This window comes from Alexandromys fortis, unplaced genomic scaffold (assembly GCF_014885135.2).
Source record: "Alexandromys fortis isolate MF-2015 unplaced genomic scaffold, M_Fortis_MF-2015_v1.1 scaffold_1, whole genome shotgun sequence".
Taxonomy (NCBI): Eukaryota; Metazoa; Chordata; class Mammalia; order Rodentia; family Cricetidae; genus Alexandromys; species Alexandromys fortis.
The window spans coordinates 13,659,396-13,677,162 of NW_026067927.1; the positions used below are offsets into that span (position 1 = coordinate 13,659,396).

General features: G+C 40.1%; 1 protein-coding gene across 2 annotated transcripts in view; it reads right to left on the reverse strand.

Moving 5' to 3' along the window:
- The window catches only part of Lrrc36 (leucine rich repeat containing 36), a 55,674-nt gene that overhangs the window by 8,530 nt on the left and 29,377 nt on the right, over positions 1-17,767 (reverse strand). Inside the window, exons 6-10 of one of the 2 annotated variants that reach the window (XM_050144408.1) lie at positions 12,160-12,287; positions 10,044-10,092; positions 6,846-7,286; positions 3,644-3,930; positions 502-667 (exon numbers count right to left, since the gene is read on the reverse strand). In XM_050144408.1, the coding sequence (XP_050000365.1) occupies positions 502-667; positions 3,644-3,930; positions 6,846-7,286; positions 10,044-10,092; positions 12,160-12,287 (1,071 nt within the window). Of the gene's footprint in view, positions 1-501; positions 668-3,643; positions 3,931-6,845; positions 7,293-10,043; positions 10,093-12,159; positions 12,288-17,767 lie in introns of both variants that reach the window. The other variant, XM_050144407.1, reaches the window with a different exon arrangement.

A 17,767-nucleotide genomic window follows, 5' to 3' on the forward strand; every position in this document is an offset into this window, starting at 1 on the left:
GGAACTCACCAAGGCCAGCTGGCCTGGGTCTGAAAAAGCCTGGGTTAAAACCGGTCTCGCTGAACATAGCGGACAAGGAGGACTACTGAGACCTCAAGAACAATGGCAATGGGTTTTTGATCCTACTGCACCTATTGGTTTTGTGGGAGCCTAGGCAGTTTGGATGCTCACCTTACTAGACCTGGATGGAGGTGGGTGGTCCTTGGACTTCCCACAGGGCAGGGAACCCTGATTGCCCTTTGGACTGACGAGGGAGGGGGACTTGATTGGGGGAGGGGGAGGGAAAGGGGAGGCGGTGGTGGGGAAGAGACAGAAATCTTAAATAAATAAATAAATTTTAAAAAAAAAGAAAGAAAATTTGTTAACCACGGTGTTTCTAGAAAATTTTGTTAAGTGTACACACTTTTTCTTGCAGGCTAAGGGAACTGGATGACTATTAAAAAACCACAGAGCAGAAGCAAGGTCCTGCCTTCCTAACTGCACAGAGAACCATGCACTTACCAAGAAACTTCTTGTTGAGGAGGAGGGACCCAGAGCCATTCCAGTGCTTATCCACCAGCTCGAGGAGCTGTCTGAGGACAGTGGCCACGTGGGGGGTTCTGGCGGAGATCGGGGGACTATGGTTTCCTGGTAAACCATGCAAACTGCCCAGGTCACTAGAGAGAGGCTCAAGAAACAAAACAAAACAAAACCAAAAACCAGTACCATTTGTGTCATTCTTACACAATAAAGGAAATAAGGATCCAGACATTTAAAGCATTAACAATTTTTTAAAGTAAAAAAGCTTCATCTTTTGGTTTAGATATGAATCTCATATTACTATGTTCAAGGCAAACATATGAGATATTCTAGGCAATATCATGTTTCTTTTTTCTTTTCCTTTGATGGTGCTAGGAATTAAACCCAGGACCCTGAACCACTGAGCCTCATCTCTAGGCTGTCAGAGAAATTTCAAAAGCAGCAGAACCACTATCATGACTTTCTATGCAAGTTTTCAGAATTTATTAACAATAAAAATGTGTTATTTAGTCCTTATATGTGTGGTTCAATGTATTATGTAATACAAAAAGAAGATGAAATGGCAGGGCATTTTTAAGAAATACCATATATAATAAGATAAAATTGAGAGTACTTTAATAAGAAATTAAAATTCATAATAAGTTTATATTTTAAATGAACATAAATGCCCTCTAACATTTTAAGAATTTTGAGTTAAATGTCATTGTTAGGTTAAGTACTAATGATATATTTTTATTTAAAGAAATCGTAGATAGATTTATATAGTAAGATTCTTCATTCTAAGCTGACATGCATAATATTATGCATTTTCTATATGTCTCCCTCCTGGTCTTTCCTATAGAGTCTTGTGGACTTCAAGAACTAATGCAGGCTAGAGAGGTAGCTCAGCAGGGCTTGCTTAGCATGTGCAAAGCCTTGGGTTTTATCCCCAGCAACACACACACGCACATAGACATGCACACACACAGAAATGCACACTCTCACGCACACTGACATGCACTCACACACAGACAAGTACACATACAGACACGCACACTCACACAGACATGCACACACACATAGACATACACACTCTCACACACAGACATGCACACACACAGACATGCACACATACATAGACATGCACACACATGGACATACACACTCACACACACTGACATGCACACTCACACACACTGACATGAACACACACAGACATGCACACACACATAGACATACACACACAGACACGCACACTCTCACACACACAGTATGACATACATTAAAGACAGTCAAATTATTTCTCAATTTTGCTTGATGTAAAAAACTAAAGATGATTATTAGGTAATGAAACACAGCACCCAATAACAGTGATATGAGCTGAGTCACGTGTGTGGCCTACGACTGGTAGGGAATGGCGTTACAACTAGGATAAACATGTTCTCAGGAAATCTATGCCTGGTCCTGATCAGTACAGCGTAGGGACTGTGGATTTATGAAAGACACAAAATGGGGTCATTTGAGAAGTTAACCTGATTTGGGGTTAAAGCATAAAAGAGTCTAAGTCATATAAAAAACTACTTTATGGAAATTTTTTAAAAATAAAATTTACTGTTACTGGTTTTAATTTTTTTCTTTTCTTTGTTGGTTGAGACAGAGTCTCACGGGGCTTAGGCTGGCCTTGAACTTTTGATCCTCCTACCTCTGCCTCCCAAGTGCTGGTGGTAGACTCCACCATGCCCAGTTTAACTTTAGAAATTTGAGAATTACAGATTTCAGAAACCAAACAGCATATATACATATAATTTACAGTCAAGGACCTAGCATGTGTGAAGCCCTAGGTTCTATGTCAAGCATCCACTAAAGCAAAAAAGCTGTCTGCTTTTATGCTTATATTAAGTCAGCACTTTGAGAGCTTTCCATATTAAGAAAAATAATGTCTAACAGGAAAAAATGATAATATTAAAGACAATCCAAAAATGTTGAGATTTTAACAATGTGACATGGAATAGAAGTGAAATTTTTTTTCCTAGACTGTTTAGTAATAAAGCATCCCAGTATCCTAAGTGTTCCTGGGACTTTACCCTAAATATATAATCACAGTTAGTGTTTTTGTCTGATCAAATGGGCGTTTGTGGGTGAGAATGTAAAACAAGCCAGGGACTAAAGAAAGTATTGCAAGACTGCCCCCTTTAGTGAACAAAAACTATGACTGTCTCAGAGGCCTCCATGTTCCTCCTTTACTGTGAGAGTGCTTAGGCCTTGCACAAACGAGGCAAACTGTACCCAGCTCTCAGTTCCGCAGTTCTGAAAACAGACCAGGAAGGATTCAAAGGGTTAAGAAACGGACAATTTCCATTAAATCATCCTAACGTGCAAAAAGATTTCCAACAACTAAAAACTTAAAATGATTAGAAAGAGTTTTTGACCAAATATTCTGCTTCCTTTCAAGGCAGCACACGACTGACACACGATTCCCATGACAGGGATCGCAGGCTCTCAGAGCTGTGGCTCCCTGGCGGCAATAAGACCTGCAGAAAAATTAACATTCAGAAAAGACAGGTCTTGATTCTCGGAGCCACTTTCAGCTAAAAATCCCCTGGGAAATCTAATTCACTTGATTATGGATACTTTAGTGCGGGGAATAGAATCATTTGAGTATCTGTACAGAAAAGCAAAATAATGATGTTTAGCTGGGCGTTGGTGATGCACACCTATCCCAGCACTGAGCAGGCTGAGGCAGGCAGATCTGTGAGTTCAGGGTCAGCCTGTTCTATAATGTGAGAAAAAGATTTTATAAAAGCCATTTCAAGTAAGTTAGCTACTTGTGACAATGTCTCCACTTTGTCCTGCTAGCAAACTCTTGCAGGAACAGAAAGTTACTCAAGTGTCTTCCTACCATGTACCATGTTTATGCTTTCAGAGTAAATCAGTTCCCTTGAGATAGAAAGCTGAACAAATAGAAAGTGGGATAACTCTTCCTAAGGGCAAAAGAATCACAGGCTATAGCCTGGTAGTGCTGGCCACAGGTCTTTGAAAATCCCCTAAAACTTCTAGCAATATTGGTGGAACCACTGGAAACCCAAGAGCAGCACATTCTGTTCTCGAGCCTTTGTGTTTCTTGTACACACAAACAAGTCAATACTTGCGCCTCGCTGCTTGTAGCTTCTTGGAAACCACACTTCAGATTCAGGTTGGCAAGAACATTGTCCTTCCGCTTGAATCCTCCGCTTAATGACCTCTGCGTTGGAATTTCCCTCTTTTCTGGAGCCCCAGAAGGTAACAGCAGTGTCCGAAGAGAGTTTCCAAGGAAACGGTTGCCGGGGAAAGAACCAGGTGCTGGTGCAAAATCCCTGAGACTGCTGGATAACTGTTGTTCTACATTGGCCAGCAGAGCAGGGTCACTGTTGAAATGGGTCGTGGCATATAGATCTGTGGAGAAAAAGCCTGGCAAATGAACCTGCCTTTCAACTCTCTTATAGCTGTTGGTATCTAGGGTTATAATAATCAGTCTTTAACATAACTCCTTTCTTTGTCTCCCTCTACCTGACCAAACCTCAATTCTGAATAAATTCAACTGTCTACATGTTCCCAGCGTATACCCAGAGCAGTGGTTAGAGAACAGTGCACATCTGTCCTGACCTTTCTCACTTTCATTCACGACTGCTAGATTATTTGGACACTTATTACTGCCCAGTTTTCCTTATATATTGACTCCAGTCAATTAATTTTATTTCCTGAGAGAATTATTTCACATTTCTTTTCTCTCCAGCTTTGAATATCATCCCCTCCATCCTTTATCTCACCAAGAAAACAGAAAATCAAAGAAAATGTCCATACCATCTCACCACTGAATTTATCAACTGACTTACACTTTATCAGCTGTCTGAATAAATCTCCTGCCTCCTTCTTGCAACTGTTGCTGCTTAATTTAACTGCTTCTTTACCAGATGACTGAATTTCATCTCTTGTGGACTAGACAAGGAGCTCTTCTGTGTTCTGATACATCATTATTAACTATCCCTCTGCTGGTGATTTTTATCAGTCTTATAGGGCTCCATCCCCTCTTCCATTTCTCTGCTCCTTGTATATACTTAGTACTCTGTTGCTTCATTTCCAGGGCGTGTGTGTGTGTGTGTTTTTAACTCATCTCAATGGAGCTTTTATTTTAATGTATCCCCTGAAACTATTCACTAATTCCTTTGTGTTTCCAAATAACTGCCAGTCCCAGCTCCTTCCCTACAGCCTCCGATATAGAATACTACTTCTTCCTTCTGATCACACATTTTTCATTAGCGTGGCAGAAGCACAGTGTAACAATCGTAACAATCGGCTTTCACCTTTTCTTTCACTCTTCATGGTAGTTTGTCTTTATCTATTCAACTTTAAATTTTCACAAGACTCAGGATCTTGGATCTCTTTCCTATCTATGTTTATTCCCTAGATGAGTAGCTCATCCACTCACAGTTTTAATATCATCTGTCCCTGCAAAATTCTCAAATTTATATTTCCAACTACATTTCCTCCTGAAATCCACACTATTATGTCAAATTATTAGGGTGCCATCTCCGGGAAGTTCTAATAGCACCTCAAACTTAAGATATATAAAACAAGACTCAATATTTATCTTAAAATTCATTTCTCCTCTTCTAGTCTTTTTTATATCATAAATTCTACTCGTAAGCGAGGCCTGAAACCTCAGAATCACTGACTCTCTTTCTCCTACACTTTATTCCAAGTCCATCAACAAACCCAAGGGTATTTTTCCTATAATATAGTCAGAATCTGTCATCTGCTCACTACCTCCACTGTCTTTCTAGTTGAAGCTACCGACTTTTATCTAAATTTTAACTTCTTAAATGGGTTTTCCTATTTCCATTCTTGCCCCATTTTATTCTCAATTCAGTATCCAGAGTAATTCTTGTTCTGGTTTTCTGTCTCTTTCTCTCATCCCAGATCTCATACATGTGTAGGTACATGTTCACATGTCTGCATGTAGGCCAAAGGATGATGATGGCTGCTTCCTCAGTCACTGTGCAGTGAGATGGGCCCCTCACCAAACTGGCAGGTGCAAGCTGGCCAGAGAGCCCTACAGACAGCTCCTGCTGTGTCTGCCTTCCCAGCAGTGGAATAAGGGGTGCATATCACCACACCTGGCCAGATTTCACCAGGGAATCTAAACTCAGATCCTTAGGTTTGTGCAGCAAGTGCTTTACCAACTTAACTCACTTCCTAGCCCCTCAGAGAAATGCGTGAGAATCCTTTGCTATAAATCTTCCAACCATACATCTCGCCCGGAATAAATGTTTGGCCATCACTCTGGCCTTGTCTATACACTTCATTTCCCTTACTCTGCCATACTAGGTTCCTTGTTCCATAAACATGGCCTCAGGAATTCTTCACTTACTATGTCCACTTTAGAAAGTTCCACCCCAGGTTATTTATATAGCTTATACTTTTTTTTTTTTTTTGGTTTTTCGAGACAGGGTTTCTCTGTGGTTTTGGAGCCTGTCCTGGAACTAACTCTTGTAGACCAGGCTGGTTTCGAACTCACAGAGATCCGCCTGCCTCTGCCTCCCGAGTGCTGGGATTAAAGGCGTGCGCCACCACCGCCCATAGCTTATACTTTCATTTCACTCGTCTCATGTTTGTGATGCCTCAACATAGAAGTCTGACCTGCCCATCCAACCTGAAACATCGCTTTGTCCTTATTATTTCTTATATACTTGTCATTTTCCATCATAGCACTTATAAATTGACATATTTATATGTTAAGTTTGTTAGAATAAAAGTAGAGACATAATTTATGATCAAGTATACATGGAATTAGATTTTGATTTTACTTTATCTTAGAACTAGACTAGTGTCCGGCACATGGTAGGTATCCAATGAGTTTTGTTGAATAAATTAATAGCCAAAGATCAGTCTCTATGACTTATCCTGAAACTATCTTCTCCTGAGAGTGAACTTTCCTATTCCTACACTTGCATCAGTCCATGCCCAACTCAGACCCAGACTAGCTCTTTTTCTTTTGTTGTCCCTCACCATACATGTGCATGTTCACATGTGATCATATGTGTGTGGAGGCCAGAGGGTGATGATGGTGACCAGAAAGAACTAGATGCATTTGGGAGGTCTTGCGATGCCACTAACTAAAATGACATGTAGTTGTAAAACTCATATTTCTATATTTTTTCCTCTAAATTATCCATCATTTTGCACCCAAACCCTCCAGATTTCTAATGGACAACTAATGACCCTAATATACAACTGAAGAACCACAAATTCAGTTTCAATAAAATCCAAAATTCATGCGTTTAAAAAGACTGCAAACTGACAGCTCTTACCTGAACTAAGCTTCAAGAGCCTTCCTGTACTGGAGTCGGGGTTTGACAGAGAAGTTAGTAAATCTCCACAGGAATGGGATGAGGTGGCTTTTATGTCATTTGAAGGTTTTATGCTACATTCTCGGTAGTTCTTGATTTTTTGAGGCTTTTTGACAAGACTTCCGTGCAGGGAAAGAGTTTGAGAATAATGATTATCATAACAGTCCAGACTGACATCTGAAGGTAATTGATAGGGAAGGATCTGGTTAGAATCACCCACGTCCAGGCGTTTACCCAATGAGACATCATGGATACATGGATAGGTGTCAGGTCTTGGTATCAAGTCTTTTTCTGGAGAAGAACCTGAAGACTTAGTGTCTAAAAAAGATACTCGGTATCCATCTCTAGTCATCTTCTCTGGAGATCGGACTGTGGACTGATGAGGCAGGTAGTGTCTGAATTCTAATCCTCACCAAAGAAAACAAAAACAAAACATGATGAGAATTCATCTTGGTCCAGTTGGGTATCTTTGTCCACTAGGAAAGGTGTTAGAAGGAGGTGGTTTCTAATTCTAATAGATGATAGCAAAGCGATGAAAGGATTTCCACAGGGACAATGACAACAAGACATGTAGACATTTTGTAAATAATAAAGAATCTGTATCATTATGGAGACAAACTTCAAAATAATAGAATAACCTAAGAATGTTCTCTTAAAATTGTAGTTTCAGAGTTTTCTACGCAGTGTTTTTGCTTTTTTTTTTCTTTTGAGACAACATCTGTCTATGCAGCCCAGACTGGCCTAGAATTCACAACCCTCTTGCATCCTCCATTTCCTGGGATTACAGATGTGTACTACCATACGTGCATACATGGCTTCCAGACAGCAATTTCGTATAAAAAGTTGGCGTACTTCCACAATGACAATAATTGTAGCTTTATGCATTCAGTTTATAGACAATAGTTGGTCTATGATTTTATAGACTCCTTGCCTTCTCTCACTATTAAACTACACCCAGAGGTTCTAGTTCACCCACTGGGAACTGATACCTAAGCTAGTTAAATAGTAGAGAATGCAAAATGTATGAAAATCCCTGGCCTAGGTGCTATCCTAATTCTGAAGAATTTCTCTTAGACAGGTACATTTGCTATTCAATAAGTCTCACAGTTTAGCAAGTAGAACAGTAGACAAAGGAGCAGGCTCTATGCTCCTTGGTACTTTCAGAGTCTGTGGTGCTTGACGGGTTATCTTAGGAATAAAATATGTCATTTCTGAATTAGCTACATTAACTCTTCTAGCCCTGTGTTTCTAGGACCTACAGGAATGGTTCACCCATTGTCAACATACATCGCATGGCAAAAGCCATAGAACAGTATCTTTACTTAGGTAACAAAATAACTTAGGTATAAAGAACTGGTTTTTTAAGTAATGACAAATTAGATATTTTACCTTCCTGGGATGGTATAAATTCAATAAAGAGCTAAGAAGACAGTGAGGAATTTCTAGGTCTAAATTAGGAATCAAACAAACAAAAAAACAAAACAAACAAACAAAACTTTAAAGGTGTGCTAGGACAGAAAATCACGTTTACCCAAAGTCATTTAGGGTGAAAAGGGGCAAAAGCATAGGTTCTGCCCGAGGTAAGAGACATGGCGACTGTTTCCCCCCACACACACCCTGTCGGAAGGAAATGTGGGCAGGATGCAGTGCGAAGGGTAAAATAAGCCATTTCTGAGAATGACTTGTGCTGGGATTAAAGCAGTTCCAGACTGATAGTATTCTAATACTTGGCAGAAGCAAATGGAAGTTTGTTCTGGAAAAGACAAACACATATAAGACTAATAATTATTTATTCAAATAATTGCTAAAATATAAAAAAGCAAACAACCAAAAATAAACAAAGAACCCAAAAGCATTAACATGAATGAAAGCAGTAGAAAAAACATAGACCTATAAAGATCTCAGATACTACGAATAATATATACCATATAGCTATAAAGCACCTAAGTTTATTCTGTTTAAGGAAATATAAAAAAATAGCCTACATTTTTCTTAGAAAAGGTGACTTAGACTAAATTAAACATATATAACTGAGAAAAAAAGGACTGAGAAGAAAAAAAATTGGAATTAAGAATTCAGCACACACAGTTGGACAGTGGTGGCACACACCTTTAGTCCCAGCACTCTTGAGGCAGAGGCAGGCAGATCTCTGTGAGTTCAAGGCCAGCCTGGTCTTCAAGAGCTAGTTCCAGGACTCGTTCCAAAGCTACAGAGAAACCCTGTCTCAAGAAACCAAACAAGAACAACAAACAAACAAACAAACAAACAAAAAGAAACAAAAAAAAAAAAAAAACCAGAGTTCATCACCAAAAGGCCCACACTAAAGGATGTATTATGACTGTATAATGATCATACAAGGGATAAGATGTCTGGGCTAAAGAAAGAAATGAAAACAAAAATAAATTTAAATGAAAATTGTATAAAAACATCTTGTGGGGTTTAAAAAGTATGCAGAAGGGGCTGGAGAGATGGCTCAGAGGTTAAGAGCACTGACTGTTCTTCCAGAGGTCCTGAGTTCAATTCCCAGCAACTACATGGTGGCTCACAGCCATCTATGAGATCTGGTGCCCTCTTCTGGCATGCAAGCATACATGGAAGGAATGTTGTATACATAATAAATAAATAAATCCTAAAAAAAAGTATGTAGAATAAGAAACCATAGGAACTCTATTTGGGAATGTAGCTCAGGGGTGGAGTCCTTGACCAGAATACATCAAGTCTTAGGTTCAAATCATGAAAGCAGAAGGAAAGGTCTGTAGGATTAATATCTTTGGGGAGTGAAAGTTTAAAAGGATGAAGATACTTTAAGGTCTTTAAATTACCTGAGAGAAACTTAAGAAAAAGATTGCTATATTGACAATTTTTAAATTGTATAAGTCAAGAACATATTGTCATTCGGAGAATAATACTAAAAATATTCAAACGGTTAACTTAAAAATCTGAGAAGAGAGAGGGAGGGAGAAAGAGAGAACAAGTAGAAAAACAACAACTCTAAAGGAAAGCAAGAAACATGAGAAAAAGAAACACTCGCTTTAGGAGGAGAAAAGCCTCTGTAAGCCTCAGTCCCTGGGAAAACAGGTTAGCCGACCAGTGAGTAGAGCTGTTGCAATTCTCATCCCATCCAGATTCCTCTGGATACCCAGTGAGCAAAATATTTACCATCTTCCTTGTGAGTGTCACTGGTCTCCCTTCTTGTTGCTTCCTGCAACTAAAAAAAGTTTGAAGATTTAGGAAGAAAGGCATTTGTGAGTGTTCAGACGTGAGCTTCTAGGACTGGGAGTCTTTCCTCCAAGGTCATTCATCCCTGGAGGGGAGGGAACTAGACTTTCCAGCTGGGGTCAACACGAGGAGGTTCCTGGATTGCTCTAGAGCAGGGAAGAAGACTCCTTGAAAACACAAACTGTCCTTAGAAGGTAACAGGCGTACCAAACACTGAACTACTGTACTTTGTCTGCACACGAATTAGATAAGGCCACTTTTCTTTTCCCTGTGATGATGCACTTGTGAGCTAGGGATCAGAGGTTGATGTCTTCCTGTTCCTATGCACCTTAGTTTTTGACACAGGGTTTCTCGTTAAACTTGTTACACATCTATTTGAGTAGTCTGGCCTGTCAATGAGCTGGGATCCACCTGCGCACCTTGTGCCAGCTGCACTTGGGTTCCAATCACAACCTTACGTGGATCTAAACCCACGTCATGGTGCTTGTGCAGTGAACACTACCCACTGAACACTCTCCCCAACCCACATCATTTTCTCCAATTTCATCTTTTCTGTTGGAAGGACTATTCTATTTATTTCATTTTCTAATAAAGCTGAGTACCAGCTACAGGAACTAACAAGAATTTTTGTTTTTCTTTTTCTCCTGAGACAGGGTCTTGTTGTATAGCCCTGGCTGGCCTGGAGCTCCCTGTATAATCTGGGTATCCTTACACTTGCTACAATTCTGCTTCTGCCTCCTAAGTGTTGGAATTATAGGTGTGTGCCCTTCATGCCAAGCAACTACTAGAGTTTTAAGAAGCTGTAAATGCCCGGCAGTGGTGGCGCACACCTTTAATCCCAGCACTCAGGAGGCAGAGGCAGGCGGATCTCTGTGAGTTCAAGGCCAGCCTGGTCTTACAAGAGCTAGTTCCAGGATAGGCTCTAAAGCTACATAGAAACCCTGTCTCGAAAAACGGAAAAAAAAAACCCGTAAATTAATCTGAAGCATAACTAGGCAAGAACTGAAAGCAAAAAGAAAGCCATCTAACATGCATTTAAAAATATCTTAAAATGTTCATTTTCTTGGCTAGGGATATATCTCAGTGGCACAGGGCTAGACTAGCATGTCCAAGGCCTTGAGTTCTAGTCCAGCACACCCAGGCACCACATATACGACATATACAATTTACGTGGCCAGAAAAGGAATTGGCACTTCTTTTTGATAAACTTAAGGATTATAATAAGTTCAATTCTCTCTCTCTCTTTCTTTGTTTCAGGAATTAACTCTAGAGAGCTTTTTTTCTGAGAAATATTATTTAACTGTAAATTGGAATAGATATTATCTCTGTTTCCTTAAATCAATAGCAAGATTTAAAAAAAAAGCAACAAAGATAGTTTCCTAGCACCCAAGTAGAATTTACAATAACAAAGAAACAAATGCTAGCCTGTATTTAAAATTAGAAGGTGTTATAACACACACACACACATATATGTACTGAAAAATACTCACTCTCTCTTCACTAAAACAGCCCTGGTCAGCTACCTCCCCATTCACCCTCCCTCTGGCTGTTTTCCACAGTTCTGTTGCTTATAAGATTATCAAAGACAAAGGGAGAAGCTGTCAGTTCTGTCTGACGTCATATTGCTCACACACGATAACTTTAATAAAATGATTACATGAATTCTACTACCATTTTTTTCTCTGAAAACTTGTTATTTTTAATTTTTCCCAAATTTGACATTACCTCTAATTTCTCATTGCCTGTCACTCCTGTGCCACATTATCCCCTTCCTTCTGATAATTATTTTGGGAAAGCCACCTTGATACGTAAGACTTGAATTAAAAGGCAGAGGTAGAAAATGTGAGAGATCAGAGAACAAGAGATGGAGGTATTTGGTAAAAAGAAAGAATTTTATAATCAGCTCTGAATTTTTAACAGATGCACCCCTGCTGAGGACCAATACCTGGCTTACTTGGCACACACTGTGCTAAGGGTACACAGGGAAATACAAACACTACACAATAGTATTAGTCTCTGGCTAATTAATTCGTCAGCAGGGCGGTGAATACATTACCTGTGTTCCCAGTGGACAAATGTCTAACTGTTGAGCTGCTGTGCCACTAGCCTGGCTTGCAGAGGTACTGGTTATTGAATCCTTTATTTCCCGGCTGGGGAAGGGAATAAAAAGTCCTTTGTTTGAGTCTATATTAAAAGGAAAGGAATACAATGAAATTATGACAGAGTTCAAAGGCAGTATGTCTTGTAGAAAGATACTGGAGGGGAAGTCACAAGATTGGGTGCTAATTCATGGCATCACCATGTAGAAACCACGTGAACTTGGGCAAATTGCTTCAGCACTATGAATTCTCTCTTTGTTAGTTCAACAGTGATAATGAAACTTATATTACCTGTCTTTCAGCATTGAAGGGAAGCAAAAACAAGATCATGGATAGATATGAAATGGTCGCACAAATTTTGACCTATAGGCAGACATCCGGAAGGCAAATAGTACTTTGCACACTTCCTATATGAGTAAATAATACCGCCTGACAGTAATTCAGCAATCTGCTTCCACAGCAAATGTCGAGAATAGACTCCTGGCTCTCTATATCTCCAGGCTTTAATCCACAGACTGCACTGATTCATCATTGCCTTGATTTCTTCATTTGTAAGAAAAGAACATCTAACCAGAACCTGCTTCATGAGGAATGCTAAATTCTTAGGTATCCCAGTATTTCTTACATACAATCAGAGAAACAACTATAAAAATGAAAATAGGAAGTAGTAACTCCCAAGAGTAAGAACGCTGGAAGTTACAATTTGAACTTGATGGCACACAATTTTGTACTTATCCCAGTACGGGAAAGGCTGAAGCAAGAGGATCCCAAACATGGCCTTTACAAGTTCTATGGCAGCCGCCATCTTCTGGAGGAACTTTTGAGTGTAAGTTTTTTTTTTTTTTCTCTTGGTTTAGGGAAATTCTTTTTAGCAGGATTGTGCAAGAATCAAGACAGTTTCAAAATCTTGGGCCTTCTTCAAGCAATGTGCTCTTCTGCAAATTTTCTGGCAGCAGAAAACTACCAAGAGCCAGTGCAAACGAAAACACAGAATGGCAAAGGCAGCCTCCTGAGCAACAGCCCCTGAGTTCATTTGGGACTCTGAGATGCAGCCAATTTTTAGTTGCTTTCTGGGTTTGAAATGTCTGTAAATACAAGATAACTCTTCTATCACTGACTTTCTGAAGATAACATGAAACTCTCAAACGTTGTGTTCTTTCATAGCCTTCACTATGGCACTGTGGGCAAAACAAGGAGAAGCAGACTGGTGGGAGCAATCTGATGACCGGAGAACAGTAAACTGAGTTGGGTTTGGGCCGCCCTCATCCTCACCCTGCAGAAGATGACTTTCTGTGCAGCACTTAACACCAATTTCCAGGTTCCTTCACAGGTTCTTTTTCTTTCCTTCAACCTAACTTTCGGTTTAAGGAAATTCTCCAATGTCTGAGTTTTTTGCCAAGTGCTAGCACACCTCCCTGGTTTTAGCAATAACTGAAGTCTAAATGATCCAAAATCAAAATATCCTTTGTTTGTTTGTTTGTTTAAGACAGGGTGTAATAGTAGTTATAGCTGTTTTGGAACTAGTTCTTGTAGACCAGGTTGGCCTCGAACTCACAGAGATCCTCCTGCCTCTGCCTCCTGAGCGCTGGGATTAAAGTCACACACCACCACTTTGTATAAAATGGATACTAGACCCTTGTCAGATATATGATTTTCAAACTCCCCCCTCATTTTGTGGGTTCTTTCTCTACTTTCTAGATAGGGTTTCTCTCTGGAGTTCAGGCTAGCCTTTACCTAATGATCCTCTTGCCTTAGCCTCTAAAGTACTAGAATTACAAGTGTGTGTTACCATGAACAGCTGCTGTATACTTTCTAAAATTTTTTATATTTTACTTGTTTATCATGTGTGTGGCTGCATGCATGCCAAGGCATACTTGTGAAGGTCAAGGGCAATTTAGGGAAGCTGACTCTTTTTTCTACCAGGGGTCCCTGGGATGAAACTTAGGTCATCTTGTGTCTTCATTATCTGCTGAGTCACCTTACCTGCCCTGCTATGTTCTTCTTCAACAACCACAACAGCAACCACAACAACAACCACAACAACAACCACAACAACAACCACAACAACAACCACAACAACAACCACAACAACAACCACAACAGCAACCACAACAACAACCACAACAACAACCACAAAAGCCCTGGATAATTTTTTTCTGACACAATTTTGTCTAAATTTTAAACATGTCGCGTCAGGGAAAATTAGGAAAGGGTAACAATAACAATTTTCATTCTTAGATAATTTTTATCTTATACTTTATTTTTCTTCAGATAGAATTTATGTTGAGTACTCAGTCCCCAAAACAAATACAAGTCCCCAAAACAAGTTGTGACACTATTGTCCAGCCCATTTTTCACACCGCCATACCAAGGTGACAGGACCACATTGACTTCATAGTGCTGATATGGGGGCAGAGAACTAACAGTCAATTACTTCAATTGCTAGCAATCACAGCTGAGGAGGATGGTCTACTTCACATGTTTGGCCAAAGACTTTACAGTCCATAGGAGGATGAAATAAAAATGCATAGCCAAAAGGGACTTCAGCTGTTTGCTCTCAGAGGTCTGTATCTGATACAGAGAACCACCCACCTACTGATGTCACACCCCCACCCCCACAAAGACCCACAAAGACAGGGTTTCTCTGTGTAAAAATCCTAGCTGTCCTGGAACTAGCTCTTGTAGATCAGTCTGGCCACCTGCCTCTGCCTCCCGAGTGCTGGGATTAAAGGTGTGCGCCACCTGGCTGTCACACCCTTCTTTTTTCTTTTCTTTTCTTTTTTTTTTTTTTTTAAGATTTATTCATTAATTATGTATACAGTTTTCCCTGCATGTATGCTGCAGGCCAGAAGAAGGCACCAGATCTCATCACAGATGGTTGTGAGTCACCATATGGTTGCTGGGAACTGAACTCAGGACCTTTGGAAGAACAGTCAGTGCTCTTAACCTCTGAGCCATCTCCAGCAGCCTGTCACACCCTTCTTAATCTCCTTATAGTGACACAGCTAGGCAAGGGAGAGACATTCTCACCTGTTCCATTCCTGACCTTAGGTAGTTCACCCCTCCTTATGTAGCCTGGTTAGTGCCCTGTCCACCAAGAAGGTCATCATATTGAATTTAGTGCACATGCCTGATCGGCATAGCACACTGCAGTCCAGAACTCCTAGACTCAAGCAACTGGTAGAGACATCTTGAAGAGCAAATCTCACTCTAGAGCAAGAGCTTTTTCTTCTCAAACTGCTCTTCCTCACTGTGAAACTGTAAGAAACATCTTATCCAACTTCAAATAAAAAAATTAAAGCAGAGGTAACTTGAGGGGGGTTGGAGAGATAGTTCATGGGTTAATAGAACTTGTTGCTCTTATAGAGGACCTGGGTTCAGTTTCTAGCATCTATATGAAGCCTCATAACCACCTGTAACTACAGTTTCAGAGGATCTTATGGTTGCTTTTGGCCTCTATGGGCATTGCACACATGTGATACACATACATGCTGGCCAAACGGTCATACACATAAAATTAAAATAAATAGCTGGGCTGTGGTGGTGCTCTCCCTTAATCCAGCACTTGGGAGGCAAAGACAGGCAGATCTCTGTAAATTCAAGGCCAGCCTGATCTACAGAGTGAGTTCCAGGACAGTCAGGGCTACACAGAGATACCCTGTCTTGAAAAACCAATCAATAAATAAATAAATATTTTAAAAAAGAAATTACTTGTGTGCCACTAGTCCCTAAAATAAATGAAACTAAGCCGTTTTATTTGATTTACTAATCCCTAATAAAAATTTAATCTCCAAGTTAAAATCACATTCACATTAAATGACAATATAAAGAAAATTAGTATTTTCCACCATAATAGACTATCATGAATTGTAGTTTCAGTATCCTTGTACTTTTATCTCTTCAAATCTCCAGAATATTTTATTCATAAACACAGTTTTTAAATTTAATTTCTGTAAGAAAACATCACAGGCAAAAAACTTTATAGTGTTTGTCTTCAGGTTTTCTTTCCATCTTTGGGGATTTAAACAGGAACTATTTCCTTATCTGTAGTCCCATTATTATGTCTATCTTCAGATGGGTCCTCGTTCGACTGGATCTAGCTTGAGTTACCTCTCTAGGGACACAGCTGCTCAGGCCTCTTTAAGACAAACTGCTATCCATTTTCACATGAGTATAAACATGGACACAGTTAGTAAAGAGGTGCTTAGCAACTTGGTCTGGGTGCCAGTCACGAGCTGAGTCAGCGTCCTAATCTGTTATACCAATATTTGCTGACCTGTCACTTGGATTTACTGCTGACTCATTTCCTCATTTCTCAGATGTGTGCTTACGGCTTCTTTGTGACAGCCTCTTCTTCTCAGCTATGCCTACTGAATGCCCACTCAAGCATCTCCCACCTAGAAACCATTTGCCTGGCCCCAAGTCAGTATTTGAGAGCTACTGTTTCCTCCCCCTTCTCTGTCTCTGTCACAGTAGCGTTCTTGTCTCAGCCTGACTTGTGACCTAATAAATCTGATAAATAGCTCAGGACTGGAAGTATATGAAGATCTGACACTTCCTCGTGTCATTTCCTGGCTGGTCTAGCACGACTCTGCCCAGCAGACACGGAGCTCCACTGCTCTCCTCTGCACTATAGCAGACTGCTAGTTACCCCTGCATTTACCATTCCACTCTCTCTATTTGCTTTATGTTATTTATTTATTTATTTTAGAGACATAAATACCCCTTTGTGTACCCCTGACTCCTGGAATTTGGAATTAAAGGAGTGCCTCTGCCCCCATCCCCCCACCCCAGCTGCCTGGTTATCATTTCGGTCTTAAATTTCCCTGACTCCACAAAGGCCTTCCTGCAAGTCGTCCTCTGACCCCAACATTGCACTGGAGCATGAGTGCCCACCTACAGAGAATAAATGAATAAACAAACAAATATGTAATAATAGAGAAGACCTTGATATGTCTGTTAGATATAGGGATGAACCACTGAGGTGAATTTCTTAAAAACTGCTCCTTACCCTGTGTGTGTGTGAGTGTGTGTTGTTTACCACTGTTCACCTTAGTTTTGAGGCAGGGTCTCTCCTGTCCCCACCCCTCCAACACTAGGATTACAAACACATGCCACTACACTTAGCTTTTTATGAGAATTCTAGGGATCTTAACTGGGTCCAGGTACCTGTCTAGCAAGCACTTTATTTACTAAGCCATCTCTCCTGACCATGAAACAATTTTTTGTGACCAATCTTTCTTTGCTTTTTTAAAACAAAACATATTCTTTAAATAAGCATATATAATTAATTATCCCAGCTGGGTTTTAAGTGTGATTTTATTTAAAGGCAAAAAGGACTGGCTGAAAGGATGAGCAGAGTCCCTTTGAAATCCAAATTCGTGTGTTCCATATACATACACCCATAGGATAAAATTCTCTCTGTCTTTTAAGACAGTCTCACTAGGTAGCTCTGACTACATAGTCTAGGTCTAGAAATCATTACATAGGCCTCAGGTTGGCCTCAAACTTACAGAAAGCCTCCATTTCTGCTTTCCGAGTGCTGGGATTCATGGCATGTGCCAC